The 20,004-nt window shown below is 38.8% G+C and overlaps 1 protein-coding gene across 1 annotated transcript in view; it reads left to right on the top strand.

Moving 5' to 3' along the window:
• Nucleotides 1–2,103: 2,103 nt before the first annotated feature.
• Nucleotides 2,104–20,004, top strand: part of pdlim4 (PDZ and LIM domain 4) — a 44,026-nt gene continuing 26,125 nt past the window's right edge. The window contains exons 1-2 of the mRNA XM_063487695.1: nt 2,104–2,336; nt 11,727–11,878. Of these exons, the coding sequence (XP_063343765.1) occupies nt 2,244–2,336; nt 11,727–11,878 (245 nt within the window). The 5' untranslated portion in view covers nt 2,104–2,243. The remainder of the gene's footprint in view (nt 2,337–11,726; nt 11,879–20,004) is intronic.

Below are 20,004 nucleotides of genomic sequence, written 5' to 3'. Positions count from 1 at the left end.
TTTAATAACTGTGAAAATTATAGTAACACTCTGATATGTTAAGCTCAAGCGTATCCTAATAGATAGCTTCTCACAGGTTTAGACATATTAGACAGAGCTTCTAGACTGACTTGGTTATTGTGTATTTTTAAGCACCTTTTTATGTTCAAAGTAACTGAAAGATTATATGCATGAAAAAGCAAATCATTTACAGTAGCAATTACTTAGAGCAATGCTAACGTTAAAGCTTGGTACAGTTATAACTATAATTTGTTGGACAAAGATACATTTTTGTTTGTTTGCGTCTCTGTGAACCAACACAGAAGATTTTAAATCAAAGATGTCTATATGTGATCAAAGAGCAGACTTTCAGCTTGAATTCGAGGGGTTTTATTTTTTAAAAAGTCCTTTAATTGTTAAGGAATTACAGCCATTTTTACACACACAGTGTCCTTTTCAAGGGCTCAAAATGAATTGGACAATTGACTGACTGCATGACAGCATGGCCAGTGAGGCTCAATCCCTTGTTATTTCAATGGCAAATGAAGAAGACATAATATCTGAAGTTTATTCAAACTGCTGAATTTGTATTTTATAGCTTTTAATTTCAAGTGATGTCAATGTAAATTAGGGAGGCCATTAAAATATTACAAAGTAAACCTATCAGAGAAACAGCAAAATATTTAGGAGTGGTCAAATGAAATGTGGTATATTCGTAAAAAGAACGATTGCAGTGACCAGCTCAGTAACACCAAAAGCCTTGAAAGGCCACAGAAGACAACCAAAGTGCATAATCCTATTCAAGTGGTTAAGAAAAACAACTTCATAACATCTAACCAAGTCATGTCGAGGAGGTAGGCGAATTGTGGTCAAGGTGAACAATCATGAGACGCCCTCGTGAATGTAAATACAGAGAGTTTACAACGAGGTAGAAACCACTGTTTACACTCAAGAATAACAACGTCAGATTAGACCAAGCCAGAAAACATCTGAAAGAGTCTGCACAGTCTCTCTCTTTGTGTAAATGAAGCCCAGACCTTGTACCAGAGTAATATAAAGGTTTGGAGGAGAGAAACAGTCTGCCAAACATGGTGGAGACAATGTTACGGGCATGCGCATGTAAGGCTGCCAGTGGAGCCGGGCCACTAGTGTTTACTTATGATTCCACTATTGATAGCAGTGAAATTAGTAAGATGAATTGTGAAGTGCACATGGCTTTCCTCTCCACTCAGATTCAGCCACATGCTGCACGACTGATCAGACAATGCTTCGCGGTGTTAAAGGATAATGATGGAAAGCGTAAACGCAACAAGAGCATGCTTTTAGTTATTAAATCCAAAACTGAATGCTGAGAGACCCACAAACAAGTAAAAGAAACAGTAAAGCCTTGGTAGGTTGTAGGATTCAGGTAGTCACAACGCAAAGACTGCAAATGAAGAAACTGTAACTAAGAATGAAAAACAATCCTCAAATTAAAAATGATGTTAGTTTGTTCAGTTAATTTGTTTGTTCAGTTAATCTGACAATTGGAGCCTGTGTATAAAAATGGCTGTAATTCCTAAACAGTTAGTGGAAAATGTTTGTTAAACCCCCTAAATTGAAGCTGAAAGTCTGCACACATATCGACTGATTTAAAATCCTCTGTGGTGGGATACAGAGGCAAATCAAAAAATAAAAAATGTGTCTTTGTCCAACAAATTATGCCTTAAACTAGTGTACTAAGAATGGCATGTATAACTGTAACTCATACAAATGGAAGAGTTCCTACTAAAGAAGCAGTTGAGAACAGAAAGTGGCATATGAATAAAGACTTACCTTTTGTTATTTTCATTGAGGTAGAGGGAGTAGAAGTGAATGAATGAGAAGTCAAACACATTTAGCTGATAATGGCATGCACACTATATTCACTCCATTAACATTTGCACAAACACTGCCTCTTATGTGACATATCACCACTGGAAGTCTCCACACGCAGCAGCCACGACACCCAGCATCGTCCCCTCCCACTCTCTCTGCTATGGACCGGGCGAAGGCGGGCACGGCAGCCCGTCGTCCTACGTCAGAAGCGGCTTTGTTATTTAAACCTGAATCAAGCGAGGAGGAAAGTTTTCAGAGCCGGGGCAGCGTTGCCTAGCAGCTAGGCATAGGACTGTGGCTAGTTCACGTTCCCTGCTTTCATCCGTATATCGAGGAACCACGGACACTTCCCCTTCTCAGCCTGCCTGTCATTTATCTGATATTCTCTCACAGTCTTTTTGGCAATCATGACCCAGACCGTGACACTCAAGGGACCCTCACCGTGGGGTTTTCGGCTGGTTGGAGGACGGGATTTCAGCACCCCGTTAACTGTCTCCAGGGTAGGTAATAACTTTGTCGTCTCTTGCGTCTGCGTGTTTATCCATTCATTGAGCTGTGGGAACAGACAGGGGATATTTGGCTGCTTTAAGTGAAGTAGGAAAATAAATAAATAAATAAATATATATAAACTGAGTCAGGTTGGAAGTTGCTCAATGAATTAATCTTAACAGGTCTCAGAGGTCTGCTATCCCTAACGCCAGTGTATAAACGGGAGCTTTACTCTCAAAGCAGACAGATGGGGGCGTCTAATTTCTGGCAGCTGAAATTGCCAGTACGGTTTAGTGAGTCATTGCAGTTGGCCGAACAACACTTATCGACGTTCAAAATCATCAGTCTCAACATAAACAGAACGACACAACACAGGGATATATTTATATAGTTTAGAAAAAGTATTTTATAATTTGAATGAAACTAAGAATAACTTAGTTGCTAGTGAACCTATCCTTCATAGTAATATAAACTCAGTGACTTAAATACTTAATACTTATAAATACTTATAAACTATTCTACATTTGGATAACCTGGCAACAACTCAACTCAACTGGTTTTAGTTTTTTTTCTTTTATTAACCTATATTTTTTTTAAGAAATGGCATTTGTATTAGTTTTAAAATATATATTATTACACTATATTAATAAATCTTAATTAATCACTATTAATATTATTTATGGTAGTACCAGAACCAGTAGATGTATTGTTGATAGTAATCACAAAGCCTCCTGAACTTTCCTGACCCTCACAATATGGGTCAGGAGTCAGTGTGCTGGCAGTGGATCTGGCAGTAGCCAAAGGTTCATCTCGGCCAGGATAAACACAGCCCGGTCCTGCTGCAGGCCTTACAGAAGGGACGGAGGGGAGGCGCTGACATTTGTTTTTCATCAGAGCTCATTGGTGTTGCTGAGGGATTCCAGGTGTTTTGCTCAGCTGTACCACCAGGCCTAAAACGACCCTTTAACTACAGACCTGCAGCTCCTCAGACAAGAGGTTCACCTTTTAGATTTATGACGGCTGATAAACAACTTTGAGAGAAGAAGATGAACTCCAGAAGGTGACCCAAAGCGCTCTTTTTAAACCTAATAAAATATTCTTTTTTTAAAAAAAGTTGTAACACAATGATGTGGCATGCTTTGACTCAAAGGGAGTCGTAAAACCTTGAGAGATTTACTTGATAACTTGACACTTTCGACACTGCAAACAACCTTAAAAGGTCTGCAGCTTTAAAAAAAATAGACATCAATCATGATATCAGCATATATATCAAATATATAATATCTTCAGGAATCATTAAGTTTACTGTAGACAGAGCACTATGTTGATCTTTATGTTTCCATTTGTCTCTTTTCAAACTAGTGTAGTGGCCAAGGCAATAATTGTTTTGGGAAGGATGAGATTTAACAAGCCTGTTGCAACCTCCTTGAGTTGTTTAGAATATTTCAATGGCATCTCAGGCTTTCCGATGCATGCCTAACTTCTTGAATAATTTGTTCAGCAAGCAAGTTGTGGTTTCAGGGTAATTAATCACACAATTTCTCACCAGATTAATCTGTGCGTGTATATGTGGGTGCCAGTGTAAAAAGCATGGCATGCATTGTGAAAGACTTTCATAACTCTGCGGTGATGGCATCAGTAAAATTAATTACAGGTTATATTTTACAGACAGAGAAGGCAATAAAAAACTGTGCTCACATGGAAGAGCTGCAGCAACAGCAATAGGGGATTTTTGAATAACTCCAAAAACTTGGCTTGATATTTAGACAAGGAAGCAGCTGCTGAGATGTAAGCATATTTAGCCAAATATGTAATATCAGAGGCCTAAATACAAAGTGATTTGGCTGAAAGTCTCGTCATTACACTGCCACTTAAAGACCTTTATTTGCTTCTTGCCGGTCATTACAAACCCCTTCAGTGTCCAATTGACACTGGCTTTAAACATAAGCAAAAAAATGTGTTTTAATAACAGAACTTGATCCTTCAAATTCAGAGTGATGTAAAAACCAGAAAATATGTGACACTGATTCTCTGGTGTGGAAGTGTGTGAAGTGATTCATTGTTGCTGAAGTGCAGGAGTATCTCGTAAACCTGCAGTTCATCGCATACTTGTTGCATTCTTGCTGGACGGTGCATGCCCAAGACAGCAATTTGAATGCACTGAATGGTGACGCAGAAAGAGTTATAGAGGAAGAGCATGTTTGTGTGTGTCAGAGAAAGATACTTCATGTAGTACAGTAACTAGAATGCCTCCTTAGAGGGTATTTAAGCACCATGTAAGCATTACACAGGCTGGACTATTCAGATAGTTCTTAGTATGTCGGCTTTCCAAGAAAAGAAGAGAAGGCCGAAGATGAGAACTAAATATTAGGAGTTTTTGAGTGTTAGATTATTTTACACAGCCCTCCCCTCATCTGATGTCTTTCAGCAAGTATAAAAGTGAATGTCATGCAACACCTGCACACTGAAAGTTGTAAATACCAGAAAGCAAGTTATGATGGCAGCAGCTGGGTCTTTGCGTAAGGTGATAATCTTCCTGGATAAGCCGATTAGTCCCCTGCCAGCCCTTTAGGACTTCAGCTTGTTAATGGGATATGTTTATTTGACTCTAGAAACATTTGCCCAGATGGCATGTGTAGGCATGGTGGGTCTGGTTGTCAAATGGCTTGGTGTGGATGAGAGACATTAAATAGCTGAAAAAACATTCCTTGATATCGCTGTAGAAGCATTTAAAGAGAACATGTTGAATGTGAAAGCTGTGATATTAGCCATTTTGTTAAAGTTACTTCCAGACAGAAGGTGACGCAGGTCACTTGTCAGATTTGCCAGCTGGAAAACAGTCACCTTCCTGGAGAGGAATTCACAACCGAGCGTTGGGTGAATAATGATCCAAGCAGTGCACAGTGTCCCTGCGTTCCTTTTTTTGCTCAACCTGCTGCCTATCCTCTGCAAGATGAAGTTTTCAGACAAGTCACAGTAGGGATTTAGTTTTTGTTTATGAATGTAAAGGCCAGTTATTCACACATCAAATTCTTCTTTTAGTTGTCACAAAAATACAGATCTCCAAGTTAAGACTCTTTAATCTTCTAATGTCTAAGCCTTTATAGGTTAAAGTTAGGCAACCATAACCCTAATCCAGCCTTGAACTCTATTTTTGGGCAAAGGCAAAGTTTGCGATCATTATTTGTTCCTGACTGGGATAATATTATAATACCAATAAAAATGACACATTCTGACTGTCAAAGATGGGTTAGAGTTGGTGTTAAACCATAGTCCACTTGCAGGAAAACTAATATGAACTGCAGCTAGTCACTTTCTGTTTTTGTGGCTGGTGTATGAAGGACTTCACAAGATAAGGGGCACAAAGAGAAAATCAGTCATACCATGCGTCATTGCTCACGTTCTGCAACACTATCACAATCCTTTAATCAGCTGTTTTTTCTGGAATATGATCGAGTACATCTTTAGTCTCAGTGGACTAAATGACTCAACCAAGTCATGTCATCCCACAATTGTTATTCTGCTTGTATTAGGGCACTGGAATTACTGAAAATGAATTAAGAGCAAATGCAATTTCGGTGCATTGAAGGTATATATCACAGAACCTCAACACCATTTGCACCCTCTGAACTTTCACTGTACATCTGTCACATAGCAGAGACAGGACATGCGACCTACAGCCACATGGGTTATTTCTCGGACACTGTTGTGTATAATAATCAGCTTCAAGCTGCTGTCTGGGAGCCTTTTTTTTCTCTCTAGGCTAGAATTACAGATGCTGCATTTCCACATCAAACTGAGCGAAATATAACAGATGGGTACCCTTGAAGAACTTCCTGTTGTCAGTGAAGCTGCTGAGCTCTTGAAACAGTATAGGGCAGAGGGAACAATGAAAGTCCTTGGGTGGTTTCTAAGTTTTTCCTGTTCATCTGGTTATCTGATGTATGAAAGTGGCTTTCAGTGATTGTTGTTATTATGATATCCATGCTGCAGTTAGACTTCAAGTGTTCTCTAGGGGGAAAGAATTGGGCGACTGCTCATATACTCAGAAAACATGTTTGTTTCAGTGTATTTGCTGCGAAAATTGCAAAAGAATCTTCTGGTGGTCTCATGATCTTGTACAACATGTTCAAGCATCACATGGTGAAAGGAAATTTCAGGGAAAGCACAGCACATGTGCATAAAACAGAAGACAAAACAGTCAGTTATTCTGCTAATCTGATTACAAATCAGATTGACTGGAACATCTCTGCCATTCTAGATGCAGTTGAAAGCATTATAAACTGTAAATACTTCAACAGGGCACTCCCATTTACTTGGGTTCTCATTTAAGTCTGACCCTGCATCTTTAATCATCAACTTCAGTGTTGCTTATTGGTCTTGGCAGATTGAGCCTCTTTGTTTGAGTGTGAATAACACAAACCAGTTGGAGCCTCACACTCCAGGCGATGTATTGGCTTTTCAAGGTCATAACCATGGTTCTTATCTCAGGTCCAACAAGAAAACAAAGGCCTGAGACATGAAAATGACAGGCTCTTCTCATTTAAGTGTCGATCTGGTGATTTGCAGGTGAGGAGACATTTAGATAGAAAGCTCTGGTTGAAACTTCCCAGAATAAACAACTGTTGCTTTAGCAGTATTTAAATAGCTGTAATTCATCGTGAGTCACATCTTAATTACACAGCTTTTTAAAAGTTGGTGGAACAATACAACAGTCTTATGTAAACTATTGTCTGTGTACTAGCTCTCTGATCAGTAATCCTGTAGGTTCCTGTAGGCCACCACACCTTATTATCTGTGAATCTTTATCCTACTTCTTTATTCTACTACCTGGTCTGAAAAGACTTGTGATTGGCCCAAGTAAGTTTTCCAAAGACTGAACTTGAATGAGAATATGATAAAAGGGTATTATTTGTGACACCCACTCACTCCAAACAGTTTTGCGTACTGCAGCTTTAAGTATCACTACAGAGCAAATAGGAACTTTTCAGGAACTAAGACAAACACCAAAGGACATTTTAAAGTCCCTGTGTTACCTTGAGAAAACAAAATACAAAAAATAACATATAACCTGTCAGATTACTTCATCGTGAAGATGATGTCACACTTGAATGAGTTTTGATGCAGCACATGCAGCGCGTAATGTGCAAACACACATAATCAAACGTTTACACATTTACTCTTTTCTTTCCTGTGTTCTCAGCCTCATTGCTTCTCTCGAGTACACGTCCACAGCGAAACCACACTCCAGCATACTCACCAAACCTCAGCGTGCCACATGATGACTCTGTGTGACATGAGGCTGTCATTTGCTAACCGCTGTATCTGTTAGCATTTAACTGTGTCACTGTTTGTGGAGTAGCTTCTTACGGGAATGGGGATGAATGTTTAGATTGCCTAATAACCAGTTGCTAAAGTTTCTTTATGCACTGTTGATGCTTCCCTGCCATCATGACTGCCTGTCTTATGCTTGAACACCTTAAGTGACCTTGCCGCAATAACAAGTGCCAAGTTTCTCTCTACTTGACATATATCTTACCACTTTTTTAGTTTAAATCTAAGTTGTTCTTTACAGATGATAAAGAAACATACTGAGGAAAAAAATACGATGACTTGATTGTGATTCAATCAAATAGCAATTTGATGTATTTCCAGTTCACTCACTACCTGGGTAGTGGGTAACCATGCATCATTAACAACCTCACGCAAGTATGACCGTGCAGGAAGGGTTTTGTTAAGATAATGCAGATTTTTGTAGACTTGGTTTCAGCACTAGCCTCATTGCAACAACATATGTCAAAGTAATCCATTGAGGTCATAACAGTTTTTTCTCAGCTCAGCTTTGCCCTTTAAGGATGATAGCATTGTAGATAACTCGTGTGACTGTGACATTACTCTCTACCAGAAAGGTTCTAACAGTTGGTTAGTGTTATGGTTTCTTTCTAAATGTAACCAAGTGGTTTTGTTGCATGTAAGTTACAAACCTGTGAAAGAAAGGGGAAAATTATAATTTAAAAAAAAGTCCTGATCATGTTATGTCAACACTGATTTTTGGTCTCACTTGCAATATAAACCTCAGTCTCCTGGGTGAATGTCCTGCATTTGATCCATATGTCAAACACTCCACTTTCTAATGGCTTCACCCAACTTTCTAAAGCCTATATGCTAGTTAATTGATGCATTTAGCATAATCTACGGAAACTAAACTCTAGCAGCTAAGAAAACAGCACGATTGCTGTTGTTTTTAATGAAATCCTTAGATATCTATGGGGCAGGAAAGTAGGTTTACTGGGTGAAAACTAGATTTGAATTCACACCAAATGATATAAAGCCTCTAAGTCAGGTCATTTTGTTTAAATGATGTCTTTTCTTCCCCTACAGATTGTACAAGAAACCCCATTTTATTGTTCACAACAAATTTGGTCACATCATTTTTAAGGAGATTGATGCTTTTCATCCTTGAGTTACATTTTTTATTGTTATTTCTGCCAACATATGGAGCAATAGGAAATGGATCACTTAACTTGTGGTATGCTGTTGTGAGTAAGAAGACCACAATGATATGACATAGATAAACAAAATATCCATTTGTTTTTTAAAAGCTGTTTCCCAATCGTGTAAACTTTAACGCTCTGTAGATCTAAGTAATTATATCACACACAGAGTTAATATAGCACATTATGTGTATGTGTGAACTGTGTAGCTCTACATCATCCTTACATTTCCTTGCAGATGGGAATCTTTTTCTGTTAGTCACTCCATAGTCATGCTATTGTGGTGCTTGACATACTACTATGTGTATTTGTTTGTAGGTGTACTAGTAAATGTATTTGAGTAATTCATTCGCTATGCTGCATGGCCTGACGCTGAGGTGACGTTACTCTGTTGCTATTGCGTGTCCTTCATTCCACTTTGACACAATCCAGACATAAAGCAAAGACACACACAAACATCTGCCATGCATTCTCACAGGGGAGGTTGTGCTAAATGACAGAGGCAAACTATAACCTCCAGTTAGTGTCTGTAAAAAAAGAGGCACTGACAAACAAGAATCCATTATGTTTCCAACTCCAAGAAAAGCTTTGTTTGTGCCTCTGCTCCTTTGAAAGGATCTATCTTGAATTTACAGAACTTAGATTACACTTGCTCAGTTGTTTATGCCAGGCTTCTACAAGAAACAGCTTATAAACAGTGCAAGCTTAGGTGGGTTTGCATTTCCCAGGGACTCACCGAAACACACAAACCTACTCATACTCCCCACAGTTTACCGGAACTGAGTCAGGGACATTGGGCGGTCAGAGGCTGTAAATTAGAAATTCCACATTTGAACCACACGACTCAGCTATTAGTGCTTTGTGGAGCGTGAACTTGTATGCCTTTGCTCTTGAAAGGCTCCTCCCAGTTAGTGAGTCTGCTTCTCTTTTACATGCAGCTCTCTTTGGATTCTGTTTATTTTTCCAGACTTTCAACCAATCATATCTTTATTTAGCTTTAATTAGATTACTGAAAAGTGCTTGTGAAAATGTGTTAGATCATGGTTTTTCAGCATCCAGAGACAGTATATCTTAAGGTTTAGCTGTCATTGCAGTAGACATTATAAGAGGATGTGGAGTTAGGCAGAGAGTAGTCTGGTATGAAGATGAATGAGCTCAAAGAGTGATGCACTTACCAGCTCGCATGATGAAACAAAGATTAGTCACAGACCCTTGATGTACAGAAGTAATAACAGGATGCTCGCCAAAACCATCAGTTTCCTTATCTTCTTATCCTGATAAATGAAAAGCAGGTTTCTGCTTTTTAGGTTGCCTCATATTTTCTTTAGGATAATAGGGCTAGCAGGCTAGTGTGCAGTCATGCACTGTAGCTTTTTTCTTTTAGTTAATTTAGAGGAAACAGACCATTTCTCCACCCCCTCCAGGGACCAATCTTCTGGTTTAAGAGAAAAAATTATTTCAGTCAACCAAGATTTTGCTTGGTTGAGTACAGCCCTTGTGATCAACTGGAAAAAGCAAGTCCAGATGATATAAAAATGTAACATATTATTGCTTAATATTCCCCCCAAAATGGTGCAACTACACAAATCATCATCATCATCATCCAGCTGCAGGAATCTCACATTTAATGGCTGGGAAAATACAGACAAACTAATAGCCATGCAGGTCACTGTTTACAGCACATTACACATGCAAAAAAGACTAGAGACATGATGACAACTGTTCACTTTGCATCATGATTTTTGTTTCACTGCTATAAAAGACTTTTTTTGCTCTGCAGCCTGCCAGATGACAGCGACTTGTTTTACTGCGGAGGAAATAAGCTGCAGTTTCTTCTTATTAATGTCAGACAAAACCATATGATCAGTCAGAGGCACATGTTTGTGTATGTGTAATAACGGAAAATTGATATCACATGTGACTGCCCTCCCCCTTACTCTCCGTTGGGGCTCAAATATCCACTGACCAGGAGAGTTTTTAGGAATGAGAGATCACAGAGAAGAACCTGCTCTCTCTAACCCTTGAAAGAAAATCTACATTAAAGAGGTAGCGACATGCTGTGCAGAAATAAAAAAGACAAAAGGAAATGTATTAATTATATAAAGAACTTATTGCACAGATGCCTGGAAAGGAGTCTAACATTACACAGATACATTGTTGTTCAAGGTTCATGTGCAAGCCTGGTTCAAAAGTAACATACTCTCCAGACTTGAAACTGTTCACTGTTTCAACTTGAGCTGATTATAAAATTACACATGCATAGCCTCAGTGAGGTATTGGAAATTTCTTTTTTTTTCTTTTTGGCAAAAGCTACAACCATTAGGTTAGTTAATGTAGCATATACCGAATTATCTGCTTATTGCCCTGCTGTTTAACCATTCTAAACATATGAAAAAAGGAAAAAAAAAAAAGGGGGAATAAAGAACCAAATCAAATACTCTTAGCCATTTTTTTCATCTTGTGCACATAGATGGGGTTATATTGCATGGATGGTGCTACATAACTGGAGTTCATTAAATTCCCCCAACCCACACACACAGCTTAGCAACTTTTCTGATGAAAACCCCTGATATGGATTTACTGAATTTCAAAAGGCCGGGTATATAAAGTGTTACCCTTCCTTCCAGGTATTTCACCACCTTTAAAAGTGAGAAGAACATTCACTTGTGTCACTGTTGAAGGCTTTTGACAGTGTAAACCTGGAGTGCTGCCCCAGGCACTGTGACATAAATCAAAGAAGGGCTTCTCTGTGTTGACACTCCCAGGCTAATTCTCTTTTTCTTTTTTTTTTCTCACCAACAATTTGAAACCACTTATAATGGCTCTTTTTTTTCTCTTTTCTTTTCTTGGGTGTGCTTGGATTGTTGTGTGTGTCTGTGAATATCCGGTATGTGTGAATATTGTTAGGTGACACCTGGCAGCAAGGCGGCCCAAGGTGACCTGTGTCCAGGTGACACCATTCTGGCTATCAACGGTGACGCGACAGAACACATGACTCACATGGAGGCTCAGAACAAGATCAAAACCTGCACTCAGCAGCTTACACTCAGCATCAGCAGGTATGGAAACATGAGACTACCCTCACTGGAAAATTGGTGTGTTTAAACCATAAATTGACCTGTAATCACACTCTTTCAGTCGGGTGAATGGTTATATTTAGGGCCGCAAAACATTGCAGAAAAGAAAAGAAAGTGAATCTTTGAAGAAACACTATGTACACAGCTGTTGTACCAGCTGAATAGTAGCTTACTATTAGCCAGCTAACTGTGTGGTATCTGTGAGTTGTGTTCATGTGACACACTGTACATTAAGCATATTTTCCATGAAGGGTGACCTCACTGGAATTTTAAGGTTCAGAATAATTGGATATCAGGAAATGCTGAGCTTTCTAAAACGTTATAAGAGGCAGCTTATGAGTTTTGCTCTGAGGCTCATTAAGAAAATTGAATTGAAAACCTTGACAGATTTTTTTTGTATGACTCAGGTCATTTATTGCCTCTCATCCAAAAAAACATGTTGGTGATTTGTCTGTTCTGCCTGGCACCGTCGAGTTACAGTGACAAGTGACGGGTTTACAAGAGTTAAAATGATCGAGTCACTTCACCTAGAAAGCGCTGTCAAAATCAATGAGGCTTGTACATACAGTGAGTCAAACTGTGACCTTTGCAAATGGTATTCTTGGGTCGATATTGTGCATTGGTGCACTTCATGAGTTGGAAAATGATCATCGTTTTCGACCTGGTATGTGAGGATGTATGAACTGACCTCAAGTGAAGGTCAGGAACAACAAGTTTCTGTCAACATAGCAGAAAAAAGATCATCCATCTAAACATTTAATGAAGGAGTGGGGTGGGAGACGGGTAGGTCAGGGGTGGTTGGAGGTTAAAACCAAGGAAAATCTGAAATGTCAGTCGCTTCCCACATTTCTGTTAGATGGTTGCTTTGGGTTGCTAGAGTACTGGAAAGTGCAGAGCGAATCTGGCAACCTCTAAATCCCATCCCCTCAGATGGAGAACACTGTGTGGTTTCAGCCTCAGTTACAAGTGACAACTGCCAACTGGTGCTTCAGCATTCTCCTTTTAGGGCAGAAGACAACGCAGTCTCTCTCCCTCTCTTTCCCTTTGTCTGGTTAGAAACATGATGGTTACTCGCAGGGAGTGTGAACAAGAATTATTTCTGAAGTAGTAAGACCCATCAGATCAGAAAAGACAGAAAGGAACTCTAAATTCAGATTCTTTTTCTGTTTCTGTACTGTATTTGTGTTTTACAGTATCCACTCTAGCATAACAACTCCTCCTCCACCCCCACAGCCTGTAGTAGGAACCATCTACCCATATATCAAGCTGAGCAACTGAGCGTTAAGTGGTTTGTCCACAAAGGGATTGTAAATTTATTTGAGGATACATGAAATAACATACTGCACAAAGACTAACAGAGATCATCTGTAGGTGTGGGAGCAAAAACAGGCCACTCTCACTGTTTTACTGGCACCCTAATGTTCCTAAATTCGGCTTAAACTTGCCCTAAAGTAACCAAACGTGTTTAATGCATTAAGAAAGTAAGAAGTAATTTAGTCATTTAGCTTGATAAACAGCAGGAGCATTTGAGAGTGATGACTGAGACCCAGCATACAGAAGAATAGATTCTATTAGTTGAATCTTTGCCTCATGCTCCTTCTTTTTTCTGTTTGTTTTACCACATTGGCCCAGCTACAGGATGCTTACAATGGCTATCAAATTTTAGGTGTCATTTTTTTGTGGCAGTACATAAATGGAAAATGTGTTTTTTGTACACATTCCCAATGTTTTGTAGAACGCATTTAGCCATAATTTAAATAGATGTAGTGCTTAAACATTGTAATGGGTTGGATTGAGGTTAAAATGATTTGAAATGAATGTGTCATATTGTCATTTTAAGAGTAGCAGAATCAATTTAACTTAAATTCAGTTTAGTTTTGTAGATCTATTATAAAAGCAAAAAGTTTGAGCTACAAGATTTTTGTTGTTTGTTGACTGTTTTTAACTAACTTACTTTTAAATTCAACCCACAGGTGAACCACAAGATACAGCCATGTTTGCTCATCATTCCTCCTTAATACCCCTTTGAACTGATAAGATAGCATTTGGACACAGAGCAATATAATAAGAGGCTGGACGAGACTAGCTGCTGGAATGTGACCTTTGTGCTGTTATTGGTTAAATAATTACAATGTAAGCTGCACTTCTGGTGAACAGGAGGAGGGCAAAGCAAGTATGAGAGATAGGCATGCACCCTTGGCTGCGGTGCACAGAGCTGAAATGAGCTGCTGGTGAAGTGGAGGCAATAGGGGTTCCGGCAGAAGAAAACAAACACTGTAAAAAATCATGTGAAAGTTTAGGATTGTGAGATAGAGACTTGATAAGAGACGAGAAGCGGTGTTAAAAGTTAAGATGGCTGGAAAAGATAGTGAGAATTTGAAAAACAGAAAGAGACGATGCAGCAATAAGCTTGGAGGTTAAAGCCAAAAAGAAGAGCAGTGAATCAGTGAGAACAAGAGAGAACTGCCTCCATGCTTCCAAGGGTGCTGTTTGACAACCAGTACTTTTTGCTTTATGTATTTCTGGTAAACACAGTTTAAACACAGTTTAACTCAGAGAACCTAAAACCAGAAATATTCTTCCTTTTTTTTCTTTTGTTCTTTTCATCTGAGAGAATGACACTGCAATCAGTTATTTAGTTGGCAATTCTTTTTTTCCTTTTCTTTATTTTTATCTTTATCTTTATCTAAAGCTGTTATTTCCCACCATGCATTTCTCTACTGGTAGGTTAAAAAGGTGGCTCTCGTGGTGGCCCACAATATCATTCAACTGCTTCATGAAACTGCAGTTTCAATACAAGATGAGGGGCTCATTGGAGAGCTAGCTGATCATTACGTTATTCATTTCCCTCAAAGTAGACCTATAATTGCATGAATTATTCATGTGTGCTGAGCTTGTGCATCACCACTGTTTCCCCGGAAAAATATTGTAAAAGGCGTCATGTTAATAAGCAGCATCTGTCACTATGACAACAAACAAAATAGAGCTGTCTTTAAAAAATAAACCCAAAAAAAAAAAAATCAACAGGCAAAAATGAGAGATTTTGCCAAAACTACTAAGAAACCAATCAAAGTAAACAATACAGAACAAATCACAAATATTGGACTGAAAAAATTCCCAGATTTAGTGAGCTATAAAAATCAGCCACATGGTAGCCTGTTCTCTGGCTGGTGAAGAAGGTTAAAGTGGTTAGTCAAAATGTATCCTTCAATGGGGGTGTAATGTTCATATGTAAAAGATGTCTGTCATTTATTGCAAGAGATTTGAAATATGGACCTTTTCTGTTTATTGGAAACACTCCTCAGTTGTGGGCTACAGAAATAACTGGGGATTATTTAATTGTAACCATTCATTTTGGAGTCAATAGCTGCAAATGGGAGTGACTCGAAGAACCCATGCTGACTCACTAGAAAATAATATTTTAGAGGACAGCAATTCTTAGCCCTCATTAAAAGACTTCTCCATAAAATACTCCAAACAGTCACGAGAAACAGGAGACCTGTAATTTTGTGCTGCTGCCGATGGACAAATATATGAGTCTACACGTCTGCTGTGAACCAAAATTACAGTACGCTGCGCGCATCTGAGCTTGAGGTCTCGTGTAACACAAGAACGTTTCTTTCTAATGTGTTCACGTTTATAACTTTCTTAACCGCCATTTATCACAATTTCTATTATGGAGCCTTTTTAAAAGCACTCAGCTTCAGGGAGTTTCTTGGTAGGTGCCTCTGGGGACTCAGAAAAGCTAAATAAGATGTAAAGGGTGATTATAGAAAAGAGATTAGAAGCTCTGGTTGTGCAGAATTTCTTTACAGTTTGTGGTAAATTAAATGTTTGAATTTGTGCTTTTATCTTGATTAATATCTACTTTTAATGCAGATAGTAATTTGTTATATATATATATTTTTTAATATTACTAAACTTATTTTCCCTTAAGTATAACTAAATGTGGTACAGGTAACCTTGGACATCTCCTGATTTCATTTAGTGTCATTATCATGTAATTCTTAATGTCAACACCTTATTTGTCCTAACGCCGACAAAACTAATGCTTTTGCATTAGGAGTGGCATTACTTCTGAGTTGAGCTAGTTAGAGTAATAAAACTCAGAAAAGCAGAAAAAAACAGGATGAGTTTTCCTCCTTGGCAAGGTAGAACCATTCATATATCACTAGCAATACAGCACAATGGGTTTTTTTGCACACAAATGTAGCATGTTCATGGCTAGAACCTGGTCAGTGCATTGCATATAGCTTGTTTAGCGAATCACAAATATGCAGTACTGGCAATACTGATGAAAAGTTTGACAGTTTTGTGATGATTTATGTTCACAGCTGCCACTTTCGATTGTTAAGACGGGATTGCTGAGGTTATTCCGACTTTCCAAGTTGGAAATCCAACTTGAAGGGGGGTTTCAGTTGAAAATCTTGACAAATAAAAGCAAACCATGCAAATTTTATAGCTTAGTTGTGTTTTAGCCTTTCAGCACTGATATATTTATCAGTTACTTTGGCCTAAATCATCAACTCTTGCATGTTAACAGGTTTAACCGTGCTTCACTGTGGTTTTACTGGCATAGTCTACATTATTTTCTCTTCATACAGCAAGTGGATGCTGCAGCTCTGTTCTCTTAGAAAGGATGTGTTCTTAAAAAAACAAAATTTTATGTAGATTTTAACATATGCGTAAAAATTAATTTCAAAAGAGTTTCACTTATGGCTGCTTGTCTGTGTATTCCAAGGGTGTCAAGTACTACAGTTTGGTCAAACTTGCTCATGCCATAAATATGCACTTGGTTCATGGTACTAGTTACTTAGTTTCTCATTCTTAAATAATTCTTGTTAGAGACTCCTTAAAATTGCTACTGGTTAAGTGTAACTTTCGAGCATACAAGATTAATGTTTTAAAGTGGCAGATTTAAACCCAGACCTTACTTTGCCTGGATGGTGGTGGAAAGCACTGGCTCAGACAAATCTCTCACTGTTGTCCAGCTGCATCAAGATGATTACCATGAAGGCTGTAGCAAGCGAATGTTTTACATCATTTTCATACTTATCAAACCTTTCATTCAGCCCCCGTATTCTGGATGTATCCACATTTATTACATCACTGCAATATTTTACTGAGATGTTTTGAGCCATCTACCCACTGAAGAAAAGAATTACACTGCAATGGAGTGTAGCCTATGATTAATGTGTGCTCTTATGTATATTTCTGGCATCATATTGGCAGAACTATCAGTTAAACAGGAGGAAAGATTATTGAGATTGAATGAAGTGGACAAAGTGGTGAGAAGAAAAAAGAACAGAGGGAAAATTAGGACTAAAAAAAGGTAACACGTGGACGAGGAAGCAAGGAAGGTAATTCGAGGTCAACACTTACACACAGCTTTCCATTTTCCAGCAGGCCTGTCAACGCTCTGCTGTGAGGCAAAACACCCTTGCAAGTTTTTCTCAGTTCCTTGTGTTCATATGGAGTCGTGTCATCTCAGGGTAGAGGAAAAATGGCTTATATCGCCTCCACAGACACGCAGTGTCCAAGTTCATGTAACGTCAGAGGACCTGGCTGACTCATGAGGCCCATTTTGGAGTTTGTCATGTCTGCTTTGACCAGACATAAATAGAATCTGCGAATACATGAACCAGCTGTGGAAGAAAGCTTCTCCTTGCTTCTCCTGGAAAAATGAGCATGAGAAAATCATGCTCATTCTTCTTTTAACCTCTCCATGTCTTACCATCCTTGTCCATGACCTCTTGTTACCATGCTGTTATCTCCCTCTCCAAACCTAAATCCCATTCAATTAATCCACTTTTCTTTTTATTTCTTCACTTTGTTTTTTCCTTCTCTGTCGCTTCCACGAAGCCTTCTCCTCCCTGCAGTTTCTCTCTTTTTGCCAGAGCTTATTGGAGAGAACACTTTTTCTTCTGATGCCTGGGAGACAGATGATGGTGGTTGGGATTTGTGTTTTCCACTATTGGTCAGGCTATTCGGAAAGAGTCGTGCTGGGATGGCAAGTTAAATGTGCTGAAAAATGAGTCATGATTCCTGGGCTGCATGTGTAATTCTGACTGTCTTGTTTTGCTATTGTAAAACATCTGAAATATATATGCCCTGTTGCACTTATTTTGAACTGTCAGTGTTAGAAATAGGTCCAGGTGCGAAGAAAAGTTGCACCACTGATGGTTTAGACCTTTAAAAGTCAGTTCTTCCAAATAACATAAAAGCAGCATTTCCAAATGTGTATATAGTTTCAGCTCGTTCATCTCTGGGGTTTGGCTTCCACTTCCAACAATTGTGGTCAATTCAGTTTCACTTGTGACAGAAAAGTTGCGGCAGCAGCTGAAAGAAAAATATCCTGGTTACTGAGAAAATACTTTATACAGAGAATCATAAATACATTCTGTTGATCTTCTTTTTATTGACATAGCTGCAGAAAATTCCAGGGCCAAGTTACAAAGGTTTTTTTAATCTTGTGTTTCAATACTTAGGTTCGCATACACTTGTCAGAAAAAGAGTTGTAGCGAGTGATGATTGATTAAATAGGTCCAGGATTCACTTACTGGGTTTTTAAAAGCTTACAGGCACACTAGACATGCACCATCAATGACTTCCACTCATGCTTTGATGCTTTTGGGTGTGGTTAGACATGCAATGGTGTCATATAAGGCTATGATTAGGGGAATAAGATGGGTAACGCATGTAGTATGAGTGCATATCTCAGCCCTACAGATGCAATTAGATGTATATATGTATATATATGTAATTCTGATCATGATCTGAAGAGTAAAACCAAAACAAGAAATAGGATTTGAATTCAAACAGAGAAATCAGGCAGAGAAAAGACAGAGAGTGAGGTCCCTTTGGTGTAGAATTTGCCCCTTCCTTCTCACTTTGACTTAATGACCCGTGATTCACAGATGAAGAATTATGCACAAGGCTGCATGGGACCAAAGGAGCACAGGACTCCAGCAGGGACAAAAACAAAAAGAAACCTCCAAAGGAACCAACTTGTCTACACCCCTCCACTACCAGGGCTGTTTTCTCCTGTTTCTTCATCTCATCATTCCTCTCACACTCTCCAAAGGTCTCCTTTTTTGTGGTTACAACTGTAACATCAGTGGAGTTCGGGAGACTGTGTTGCACAAGAGGTCGAAGGGACGATTGTTCCTCCCTTTCCCTCTCTTCCATTGATCTTGTCGGCGCACAGATGGAGATTTTTTTTGAAGTGTCCCTTTGAGATCTGCCAATGAGACCTCTAAAGCTGCACTTTAGAGAGTTAGTGCCTCGTCTTAGATGCTACAGAAACAACCCCCACTTAAGTCCTTGCACAGAAAAAGGACATACGGGCAGGTCCAGTGATGACCAAAACAACTTAAAATTGTCCTTTTTCAGATGGCTTTGATAATGGAGTAAGACTCTAAGTGAACCCTGAAATGATCAGTTATCAGCCCCGTCTTAATTTGAGGGTTTTCAGCCGTCTGCCCCATGCTCCTTTTTGAACATTGTGGTCATGTGCAGCCAAAGTAAACTCATCTGCTGTTCCAAGATCCAGATCTCTCCAATCAGGAAATTAAACCTGGCAGGGGGAGGTCAGGCAAGGGAAAATATGATCATAGGAAAGAATAGGAAAATCATTGTGATGACTTTTCTTTTGATGTTCTGGTTTCTATGTGTTTCCATTTCCGCCTTTCTTTCATTTTTTTCTCTTTCACTTTTATCTCTTTTTATCATGAATTTTTATCTAACATCTAACTCTTCATTTTAGTGGGATTTTGTGTTTCATGCTTTCTTTTTTAATTCTAATCCTATGAAAATAAATCCATGGGATCTAAAAATTCTTTGCCTTTGTATTGAAGTTGATATATTAGAGGTAAGAATATTCACCCCTATCCTTTGACATCATGGTGCTGTTGTGACGATGAGTTTATTTCAAAGAATATTTCCAGACAGATTTTACTATCCAGCCCTGGATCAGACAGACGCATGCGCACAATCAAGTGGAAAGTTAGAGTTAGAGAGACAATCGACTAATTAATGAATGTTTAGCAGAAGTTTTTTGGATGTAGGATCCTCATGGCCCTGGGTAATCTGGGTGTCCTCATCACATC

This window comes from Pelmatolapia mariae, linkage group LG10_11, assembly GCF_036321145.2.
Source record: "Pelmatolapia mariae isolate MD_Pm_ZW linkage group LG10_11, Pm_UMD_F_2, whole genome shotgun sequence".
NCBI lineage: Eukaryota > Metazoa > Chordata > Actinopteri > Cichliformes > Cichlidae > Pelmatolapia > Pelmatolapia mariae.
This window is presented reverse-complemented; position numbering and strand designations above follow the sequence as displayed.